The sequence below is a fragment of the Periplaneta americana genome, chromosome 17, assembly GCF_040183065.1.
Source record: "Periplaneta americana isolate PAMFEO1 chromosome 17, P.americana_PAMFEO1_priV1, whole genome shotgun sequence".
NCBI classification, from domain to species: Eukaryota; Metazoa; Arthropoda; class Insecta; order Blattodea; family Blattidae; genus Periplaneta; species Periplaneta americana.
The window spans coordinates 131421192-131433541 of NC_091133.1; the positions used below are offsets into that span (position 1 = coordinate 131421192).

Consider the following 12350-nt stretch of genomic DNA (forward strand, 5'->3'; position numbering starts at 1 on the left):
TGATAGTCTACCGTTAAAATGAACACCATGAAGTTGGCAGTTTTTATTAACTGTTTTTCTACTGTTTATGCAGTGATTATTGATAGTCTACCGTTAAATGAACACCATGAAGTTGGCAGTATTTATTAACTGTTTTCTACTGTTTATGCAGTGATTATTGCTAGTCTACCGTTAAAATGAACACCATGAAGTTGGCAGTTTTTATTAACTGTTTTCCACTGCTTATGCAGTGATTATTGATAGTGTACCGTTAAAATGAACACCATGAAGTTGGCAGTTTTTATTAAATGTTTTTTTACTGTTTATGCAGTGATTATTGATAGTCTACCGTTAAAATGAACACCATGAAGTTGGCAGTTTTTATTAACTGTTTTTTTACTGTTTATGCAGTGATTATTGATAGTCTACCGTTAAAATGAACACCATGAAGTTGGCAGTTTTTATTAACTGTTTTTCTACTGTTTATGCAGTGATTATTGATAGTCTACCGTTAAAATGAACACCACGAAGTTGGCAGTATTTATTAACTGTTTTTCTACTGTTTATGCAGTGATTATTGATAGTCTACCGTTAAAATGAACACCATGAAGTTGGCAGTTTTTATTAACTGTTTTCTACTGTTTATGCAGTGATTATTGATAGTCTACCGTTAAAATGAACACCATGAAGTTGGTAGTTTTTATTAACTGTTTTCTACTGTTTATGCAGTGATTATTGATAGTCTGCCGTTAAATGAACACCATGAAGTTGGCAGTATTTATTAACTGTTTTCCTACTGTTTATGCAGTGATTATTTATAGTCTGCCGTTAAAATGAACACCATGAAGTTGGCAGTATTTATTAACTGTTTTTCTACTGTTTATGCAGTGATTATCAATAGCCTACCGTTAAAATGAACGCCATGAAGATGGCAGTACTTTATTAACAGACATATTCAAATGAGTGAGCCGTTGGAATATGGGGGCTTAGCAGTCTTTGACATTTTATTAATGATTTTCGCACCGGCTGTGGCGTATAGTGAGGTTAATTTAAAATGAATGTTAAGTTTAGTGAAACGGGTAAAGAGTTAATAATTCACAATGGTTCTAAGTTTAAATTTTCGAAACCCTGTACCGTGGGGTTAAGATATCGATGTACAAACAAAAAATGCAGTTCATTTATTGTGTGTGATTATAAAAAAGTGTTATTTTAAATAGTATAATTGATCATATGCTAGGCCTACCCGATTTCAATGCAGCTGTCACTGTAATATTTGTAAGTAATTAGTCGACCTGGTTGGCGAGTTGGTATAGCGCTGGCCTTCTATGCCCAAGGTTGCGGGTTCGATCCCGGGCCATGTCGATGGCATTTAAGTGTGCTTAAATGCGACAGGCTCATGTCAGTAGATTTACTGGCATGTAAAAGAACTCCTGAGGGACAAAATTCCGGCACATCCGGCGACGCTGATATAACCTCTGCAGTTCCGAGCGTCGTTAAATAAACCATAACATTAACTATTGTACGTAATTTGTTTATATTATGACAATCACTTTCGTGTGTACTATGTCCATCGGGGCGCAACTATGCCATGTCCATTCTGCTACTGATTTCTTCGAGGCGCAACTATGTCATGTCCCTTCTGCTACCTGATTTCTTCGGGGCGCAAATCTGCCATGTCCATTCTGCTACCTGATTTCATCGGGGCGCAACTATGCCATGTCCATTCTGCTACCTGATTTCTTCGGGGCGCAACTATGCCATGTCCATTCTGCTACCTGATTTCTTCGGGGCGCAACTATGCCATGTCCCTTCTGCTACCTGATTTCTTCGGGGCGCAACTATGCCATGTCCCTTCTGCTACCTGATTTCTTCGGGGCGCAACTATGCCATGTCCATTCTGCTACCTGATTTCTTCGGGGCGCAACTATGCCATGTCCATTCTGCTACCTGATTTCTTCGGGGCGCAACTATGCCATGTCCCTTCTGCTACCTGATTTCTTCGGGGCGCAACTATGCCATGTCCCTTCTGCTACCTGATTTCTTCGGGGCGCAACTATGCCATGTCCCTTCTGCTACCTGATTTCTTCGGGGCGCAACTATGCCATGTCCCTTCTGCTACCTGATTTCTTCGGGGCCAACTATACCATGTCCCATCTGCTACCTGATTTCTTCGGGGCGCAACTATGCCATGTCCCTTCTGCTACCTGATTTCTTCGGGGCGCAACTATGCCATGTCCCTTCTGCTACCTGATTTCTTCGGGGCGCAACTATGCCATGTCCATTCTGCTACCTAATTTCTTCGGGGCGCAACTATGCCATGTCCCTTCTGCTACCTGATTTCTTCGGGGCGCAACTATGCCATGTCCATTCTGCTACCTGATTTCTTCGGGACGCAACTATGCCATGTCCATTCTGCTATCTGTTGGGTAACTTTCGGTGCTGGACCCCGGATTCATTTCACCGGCATTATCACCTTCATTCCATTCAGACGCTAAATAACCAAAGATGTTGGTAAAGCGTCGTAAAATAGCCTACTAAAAAAACATTGTTACCGGATTTCTTCGGGGCGCAACTATGCCATGTCCATTCTGCTACCTGATGTCTTCGGGGCGCAACTATGCCATATCCCTTCTGCTACCTGATTTCTTCGGGGTGCAACTATGCCATGTCCCTTCTGCTACCTGATTTCTTCGGGGCGCAATTATGCCATGCCTAGGCCTCCCAATTGACCGCGGGGCGCAACTATGCCATACCGATCTACATTGCTTATCCCGCATGACCCCTTCCCCCTCTCAATTCTTCATTTTGACTCCAGCTTTTCGTATTATTCTGCAGTCAATGCTACACATATCCAGCCCAGTGAATGCCACGGGCGCAGCTGTTCAAACATCACACGTTTAGACGATTCTCTGTGTTTATGGAGCCTGGGGAGAGCTTCTCTGCAGCTCAGCGTCAACGCCTTCTTCCGTCTTAAGAAGATAATAAGGTCCGTCAGAAAGATAACTTCGGCTACTGTTTCCAATGTGGACTATTTAAACAACAAACTTTCATAACAATGTTTGTCCGTGGTGTGGAAAGTTAAACATGACGAAAGAAGATTCAATTTACACTGTGGGACAAAAAGAAACAGACGAGAATACAAGACACGGACAAGTAAAAGACGGTAGTGAAGAACAGAAGACAGACAGAAATAAAGAGAAAGGAGAGGATTTGCGCAACAAAGGTGAGACAAGAATGAAGGAAGAAGAGTATTAAGTAAAGAGTGAAGAGAGAATAAGGCACAAAGAAAAATAGAGAAAAGTAAAAAAAAATGCAGGAAAAGAGAGAAGAAATTCAGAAAGAAGGAAATAGTGAAATAATCAAACAAATATAAAAAAGAATAAAGAAAATGGAAGAAGAAATGTAAGCTAGCTAACGAACTGTAAGATGAATGAATTATTAATTAGGCCTATGTAAATAATTACACGACTAAAGGGAAGAAAAAAGGAAATCGAGAAATTCACATGAATTAATATCGTATTTTTTATATGTAATATTAATTTCATATGTTATAGATTCACAATGTAAATGTTTTAGACGGAATCAGTTGAGAATGCTGCAAGACGTGCTTCTATTCTGCGAAACTCGTAGTCGAAGTAAGAATGATGCACATACTGTAACAAGCCTCGTTTAACTGATTATATTTAGCGACTGATTATATTTAGTTTTATTACTGAAACTTTTATCGAAAGCAGGAAAGAAACCAAGATACTTCTACATGCCTACATCTCCAAGAAATATTATATATATGCTATGTTTAATGCTTTTTAGCTATTGCTAGAAGTTTTGATTTGTGTTTTTTACTCTAGTTTAAAATCGCAAGTTTCTTGTTTATGTTACTTAATTAGGATACAATTAATTATACTTAATCACTCATTTAAAGTTTGTGTCACTACAACCTGTGTATATTTTTGTGTGACTTTACTTTGTTTATAGTGTTTTTTCTCCTTTTTATTTCTGTTACTGTATTTGTATTTCTGGTGGTGTGGAAGAGAAGGCCTGATGGCCTTAACTACACCAGAATAAATAAATAAATAAATAAATAAATAAATAAATAAATAAATAAATAAATAAATAAATAAATAAATAAATAAATAAATATCTGTTCATAAACGTATAACAAGACTAAATATATCTCCAGAAGCTAACGTCTCCTAAGATCAAAGATATCCCTGCAAAACAATATCTACTAAGGCTACAGCTGTGGAGTAACAGCACGTCTGACTCTGAAACGAGTGGAGCCAGGCTCAAATCTCCGTTGGGACAAGTTACCTAGTTGGTTTTTTCTGATGTTTTTCCTCAACTAATTCAAGCAGAATTGCCGGATAACTTTCAGCGCTGAAGCTCGGAGTCATTTCGCCATAAATTATTCATATGATATTGTCATCATTGCCATAACCCGGGTGAAATTCACGGTGCAGTGTGCTGTATTCGTACAAGACTCGGCCATTCGGGGACAAAAATCATTCACAAAACAGACGTGGTAAGCACAATAAGCCTCAGGCTGCAGTGCAAGCCTTTGGGCCCTTCTGCAAAAAAAAAAAAAAACGCTAAAGATATCACTGCATACCAACATCTACTAAAACTAAATGTATCTCCGCAGACCAATGTATTCTAAGAGATATCTCTCAGCATAATAACATCTATTAAAGCTAAAGATATCTCTGCAATGTCTTACTTACTTACTGGCATTTAAGGAACCCGGAGGTTCATTCACGCCCTCACATAAGCCCGCCATTGGTCCCTATTCTGAGCCAAATTAACCCATTCTCTATCATCATCCCTCAAATCCATTTTAATATTATCTTCCCATTTACGTCTCGGCCACCCTAAAGGTCTTTTTCCCTCCGGCCTCCCAACTCACACTCTATATGCATTTCTGGATTCGCCCATACGTGCTACATGCCCTGCCCATCTCAAACGTCTGGATTTAATTTTCCTAATTATGTCAGGTGAAGAATATAATGCGTGCAGTTCTGTGTTGTGTAACTTTCTCCATTCTCCTGTAACTTCATCCCTCTTAGCCTCAAATATTTTCCTAAACACCTTATTCTCAAACACCCTTAACCTATGTTCCTATCTCAAAGTGAGAGTCCAAGTTTCACAACCATAAAGAACAACCGGTAATATAACTTTTTATAAATTCTAACATTCACATTTTTTGACAGCAGACTGGATGATAAAAGTTTCTCAACCGAATAATAACAGGCATTTCCCATATTTATTCTGTGTTTAATTTCCTCCCGAGTATCATTTATATTTGTTGCTGTTGCTCCAAGATATTTGAACTTCTCCACCTCTTCAAAAGATAAATTTCCAATTTTTATATTTCCATTTCGTACAATATTCTCGTCACGAGACATAATCATATACTTTGTCTTTTTGGGATTTACTTCCAAACCCATCTCTTTACTTGCTTCCAGTAAAATTCCCGTGTTTTCCCTAATCGTTTGTGGATTTTCTCCTAACATATTCACATCATCCGCATAGACAAGCAGCTGATGTAACCCGTTCAATTCCAAACCTTCTTTGTTATCCTGGACTTTCCTAATGGCATACTCTAGAGCAAAGTTAAAAAGTAAAGGTGATAGTGCATCTCCTTGCTTTAGCCCACAGTGAATTGGAAACGCATCTGACAGAGACTGACCTATACGAAATCTGCTATACGTTTCACTGTGACACATTTTAATTAATCGAACTAATATCTTGGGAATACCAAATTCAATAAGAATATCATATAAAACTTCTCTTTTAACCGAGTCATATGCCTTTTTGAAATCTACCTCTGCAATGTCTACTAAGACTAAACATACCTCCACAAGCCAAAGTCTTCTTCTAAGAATAAATATAATATCTCTGCATACCAATACCTTCTAAGACTACAGGCATGTCTGTATATCAATATTTACTAGGACCAAAGCTATCTCTGCAGACCAACTACTTCTAAGGCTAAAAATATATCTACGTGCCAAAGTCTCCTGAAACTCTGTTACCTGCAGATCATCTCTCCTAAGTCTAAAAGCATTAATCGCTGTAGGTGAATGTCTCTTATAACTAAAAATGCCCTTGCTTAACAATGTCCCCTTTCTTTTTAATTCTGTTATCTGCAGATCGTCTCTCCTAAGTCTAAAAGCATTAATCGCTGTAGGTGAATGTCTCTTATAACTAAAAATGCCCTTGCTTAACAATGTCCCCTTTCTTTTTAATTCTGTTATCTGCAGATCGTCTCTCCTAAGTCTAAAAGCATTAATCGCTGTAGGTGAATGTCTCTTATAACTAAAAATGCCCCTGCTTAACAAAATCTCCTCTCTTTTTAATTGGTTATTTTACGACGGTTTATCAAGTACTATGGTTATCTAGCGTTTGAGTGAAATGAAGATGATGCCAGCGAAATGAGTCCACAGTCTTGCTATTAATGGTTGAATGAAATCCCAGGAAAAACCTCAACCAGGATTTGACGAAAGGAGACATCTCCTGAGATTGTAAATCAGAAAACGAAGAAAATAAAAAGCGTACAAAGCTAAAAATGTTGTAGTGCATCCAGGGCAGGTTGTCGAATAGGGTTTCGTATTAAGAACAAGAAAGACATTCAATTATCCAGCACCTGTTTATTAAGAGCAACTGGAAGAAACTTACCGTGCCAGCGACAGCCCACGAGTTCGACCCTCATGCAGACCGTGCGCATGTGCTCGCTGAAAGGCACGACCCGCACCTTGGAGGCCAGCACCGGCGGGTCCAGGCGCTGCTCCACCACGGTGTACGTGTTGCTGTTGCCGGGGATCATCTGTGGGGAGAAACACGGTTCAGTTCAAAAGCATACCAAAATAGTGGTAAGCAATATCTTAGCATGACATGTACAGGGACATCATTTTATTTTTACTTCAATTTTTATTGTACCTACGTTTCTAAATGTACTTTACTCCCACCCCTTACACTAATGTCCTTGCTAACGTCAGTCACACAAACTTACGGCCGCTGTTGCTAGCAGTGAAATAAACAGTACAGAGTACAATGTGTTTCAGAAATATGTTGCAGTTTCTATAGAAGAAAGAGCTTATATTATTGAAGTTTATTTTCACACAGGTATCGTGTGTAGCATAACTGTGTGGACTGAGCAAAAGTGAACATTAAGAGTTACCGAAAGTACGGTACCCTATAATATGGTACGGTACTTAACAGCATTATTTAAACAAAAGTTTTGTTTTACTGTTTGTAGGTATGAAGGAAGATGATGGAAACTGGAATTACAATGTAACCGAATGTGAACAACAGTTTTTTTTCACAATTTCCCGATTATATCATTATGGAATATTTTCGTAGAAATGTCATTAATCTGGTAGATAAATTTAGAGCGTACAGAAAGGAAGAAAATTGTAATATGGCCAACAAAGGTGACAGAAGATGCTTTAGAAGATGCTAGAGAAAGGATGCAGCGAGGTCCTAATAAGTCGGTCAAGAAGTTAGCTGTAGAAATTGGGGTTTCTTACGGAAGTGCTCACAAAATTCTCAGGAATAAATTAGGTTAGTAATATGCTGAATAAAGTAGACATTGCATAATGAATATAACCGCCTGAAGAGTTGAATTTGTGAAAAAAAAAATTGTTACTATTCAACTGTTTTTTGATAAAATACTGTAAAAGTAATGATCAAACTAAAAATCGTAATACTGTATTTCCCTGTAACATAAATGGATGCGCTACTTTTCTCCTCCTATAGCTAGTAAAGTGATTTGTTTACATATTGCACTAGCAACTCCAAACTCCTGTAATGGAAGGGGGCAGCAGTGTTTCCGAGTATAGCCAGGTTAATGTTAAAAATGTTGGTAAAAATAAAGTGATGTCCCTGTACTTTTGAATGAGTGAAGATTGGGGGATTAGAGTGGCAATTTGAAGTACAGGTGAGCCGTAAGCAATGTGATTGATTTCATTCTTTGAGATATTTCAAACAAAAACATTTATTACAGTTTTGCTCGTTTTTACTTCCTTTACGAGATAAAAACTGTTTTACATGAAACATTTCACATTGACTTAATTCTCGATATGTTTAGTCAGTTTAAGAGAGCTGTGTATTATGGTAATAAATTATTTAAAGAATTTTAGTTTTGCCTTTAAATGTGCAGAAATTTGATCCGAAAAAATGTTATATTATAACAGAAGTTGATGAAATATATTTTATCTGAGAAAACATAGATAGATAGATGGATTTATTGAGCAATATTATACATACAGATTTTTATATTATCATAGTTTTCTCTAAAATCCAATGCACAGGTCTTCTGACCGTACGTGCTTTATACCTAAAACAAGTCCTCCTTTGTAGGTTTCACCACCCACCTATGATTACATCCAACTACTCTCTAAAAGAACACACATATTAAAATGGAAATGGCACAATAAAACACATTATACAATATATCCTAACCTAAAAGACATAAAAGAGTACAGTTGGGCGGATACTATTATCCCTTCCTCAGTTCGTGTCACAAACTTCAACAGCTGCAGTTCTAATCTTTCTCGCCTTCAAGAGGAACAATCCAGTCTTTTGTTCGTATTCTCTATTCCCCATGAGGTCAAGACATGCAAGCGAACTCCTACTCTGACTTAGCATTGAGGGTGGTAGATATTTCCTCCGTACATGTTGCAATTCGACACACTGAAATAAAATATGTTTATAGGAGTCCTTTTCTCTGTAAATCGGACAAAGACGCTCCCCTTCTTCGTTGACAATTTTATTACCCTCCCATGCCCCCAATCTTAGCCACGCTAAACCTGCTCTGTTGTCTTTGTTACAAGAATTTATGTAGTCACACCTCCCCCAGTTAAGCATGAGATCTGGTTGTAAATGTAGTGAGGACTTTTCCGAACGTTGGAGCTCAATCTCTTGCCTCTCGATATCAATTAAACGCCTCTTCACATTACGCCATACATTCCTCCTGTTATTCTCACCTTTCTCCCACACCCATCCCATTCTGAGAAAACATAGACAATGTAGAATGCAAAACAAACCCGTTCCACTATAACAAAAAGGCCGTATTATTATTATTATTATTATTATTATTATTATTATTATTATTATTATTATTATTACACCACAAACTAATACAGCATAATCTTATTTTACATTTTCAGGCTTTTATTGTCTATTGGTCATTTTTTGGAGATGTTATGCTTTTTGCTGCATTTCTGCCCTTTTCTCCTTATGAATGGACCTTTTTTTTTACTGTGTAGTCGTAGTCTATATTCGAGACCCTACTGCAGCTCGCTTGCGCAATTCGATTGTGTCATGCAGGAATTTTCATTATGCTTTCATCAGCCTTGGCTCCTGATGCCCCCATCCCATTCAACGCAACAGAGCAAATACTGCAACCGCAGTGCCCGCAGTCAGCGTATTGTATCACACAAGTGAAGATGTAAAAATTCCGAAAGTAAAACAAAACAGACAAAGTTTTTTGCGACAATTAGTGTCCGAGTTTGATGACAATGTATTTTCCACACAAGGAAGTATATATTTTGTTTGTATTTCACTATTAAATATTATATATATTTTTTTAAGTTGTGTCATATTTTCAGAAATTTAAGGTCATTTTATAGGTCACACTTCTCTGATTTTTAGATCATCAGCTTCCGAGCCCTACTAATAACATAAACGATTATATCTAGGGAAATATTCTAGTTGCTCACCTTCAAACCATATGAGATAATTTCTACAAGTACCTACTAGAACATTCTCGCGTTTTCGAGTTCTTGAAAATGTCAGGACTTTCAGCGATGGCTGCGTTCAGCCGGGACAGCACTAATTCAGCTATTCATTTTTGCTGAGTTACAGCAGCTATGAGTTGCTGAACGACCAGATTGCAAAATGTCCGCTGTGTTTACAAAGTAAAGCCTGGTTCAGACGGTGCGTGTTTCTAGGATCAATTCCAAGGTGGCTGCGCGGATGGGTAGCCTGCGTGCTGACTGGCTGGCTCCCGTGTTGCCTACGGTGACGGTAGTTCACACGGAGCTGGCTCTTTTCACAGTTCAAATTGGAAAATCATCTGCTGCTTCATCTGTTGCCAACACTCATGGTCAGAAAGAAACTAAACCGTGAGTGGAAAACAACTAAAGTCCTACATTAACAGTAGTACATGTCGTAATAAAGTAATTAAGCCATAAGTGCAAAACAGCTAAAGTCCGATATTTAATTGTTGTTTCTTAGAAACTAGAGAATATAGAAAAAACAGGTTTAGTTGGAAAACAACGAACATGGCGACATGGTTTCAGTGGTGATACTATATGATCATCTTTGGTTCCCAGCCTGCAAACCATCACAAAAAATAGTAAGGAACCTACCCTCGAAATCCAGCAAGCTAGCCATCCACGGAGCCACCAGAGCGCATTACTTCCGGCGAGTGACCACGCAGGCGACCTATCCGCGCAGCCACCTTGGAATCCATCACAGAAACACTCACCGTCTGAACAGGGCTTAACACGGTATTGTTCCGTCTACTCCGGAATATAAGACATCATTGGTTGTTGCCTATCCCCTCCACTTTCGCAGGCTTTCAGCGAAAACAATTTTGCTACGAAAAATGGCGGTCGCTGTTTCAGCTTTACGTCAGCGCTGTCCCGGCTGAACGCAGCCATTATATTGTACCGTAGATAATATCGTATTAATGTTCAGTTCTGTTTCTTGTAACTTGAGAGGAAGAACAAAAAATATCAAACGTGTGATTGTGTTAAAAGTTTAACTATGAAAAATCGCGATAGTCCTGCCATATCGCACACTTCTAATTAAAGTTCACAGAGAATGAAGAAAAGATGGCAACAAAGCAGCTGGACCTGAATTCGCAGATTCAGAATTCATTCAACTTCCTCATTTAACAATTTTAAAGGCATGTTGGTCCGTTAAGTACAATATCAATTAATGGGTGAGTTTTATACAGTCAATACTTAACAATATTACATACATTAAATCCTTATGTTACTACATGAGATAACATTTACAAATCATGACAAAAGTTTTCACCAATAAATTGGCATCTTCAGGTGAAAGTAAAACATATTGACATAAAATGAACACTTGAGATATTCTAGTTAAAAACAGTCGTTAAAAAATTAAAATGGTATAACAGGCAATCTGAATAATATGCCATTAAAAACAATGGTAAGATAAAGTTATCCAGATATCATAGAGTATACTGGGGACGATGTATTAACATAGAAGTATATGTGACGAAGAATACTAATACTAAGGCAGGACCTCTTCAAGTATTGTATGGAATAAAGCCACTTCTATGGACTCAAGTCAACCTCTTCTCAACCTTCTGGCTTTATTCCATACATCCGTATTCAGCAACACGATCGTCCTATATTGTAGCATTTTTCATCTTTTTGGAACTGTACCTGCAATACTTGAAGAGGTCATACCTTCTTTCTTCGTCACATATACTTCTATATTAATACATTAGATTATGATTTATTATAATGTAATGGATAAAAAAAGAACACATTTGAAATTAAATTATATTTGATCAGGATGCAACAGAGTACATTGAAGTAGATACAAGTATATCAGATTTGTTGAGGGCATAGGTTTGATTAGATTAATTAGCTTTGATTAAACAGGTTACAACAATTGAGATGAAGTACACTTGATGAGAAAGATTAGGTGAATTTGGTTACTGGAGGTTAAATGTATTTGGGTGGACAAAATAATCACATTAAGTTCGATTAATTTGGGACACATACAGGTATGTATATAATCTTTTTGCTGTTAGAAAAATCCTACAGTAAACAATAGCACGTGATTCAAATAAGGCCTGATTGGTCACAATGTCACACCACCAATTCTCAGTACATGATCGCTCCCACTGTTGTACATTCCATGTTCAGACCAGCCTCGTGGTCTAGTGGTCAGAGCTTCTGGCTATAGTTCATGAGGTCCCGGGTTCGATTCCCGGTTAGAGCACAGGAATTTTTCCTGTGTTCGTCCATGATCTGGAATTTAGGTTAAGTTTAGATTTAAGACCTCTCCTGGCACTACATTATCATAATCATCCTATCACATCATCGGGGTAATGTAACTCCGCCTTTCAGGCGCCCCAACCTCAGAAGTGGGTTACAATTAAGCCACAGCCAGGAGAGAAGACCAGAAATGTCGAAAAGACAACCTGGTGGATTAAAAAATATTAATACATCGTCCCCAGTATAGTCTATGATATCTGGATAACTTTATCTTGCCACTTGTTTTTAATGGCATATTGTTCAGATTGCCTGTTATACCATTTTAATTTTTTAACGACTGTTTTTAACTAGAATATCTCAAGTGTTCATTTTATGTCAATATGTTTT

At 37.9% G+C, this 12350-nt stretch overlaps 1 protein-coding gene across 4 annotated transcripts in view; it reads right to left on the reverse strand.

Moving 5' to 3' along the window:
• The window catches only part of Ddr (discoidin domain-containing receptor 2), a 1446713-nt gene that overhangs the window by 288712 nt on the left and 1145651 nt on the right, over positions 1–12350 (reverse strand). For all 4 annotated transcript variants that reach the window (XM_069815692.1, XM_069815694.1, XM_069815693.1 and 1 more), the window contains one exon: positions 6655–6802. In XM_069815692.1, coding sequence (XP_069671793.1) covers positions 6655–6802 — 148 coding nt within the window. The remainder of the gene's footprint in view (positions 1–6654; positions 6803–12350) is intronic.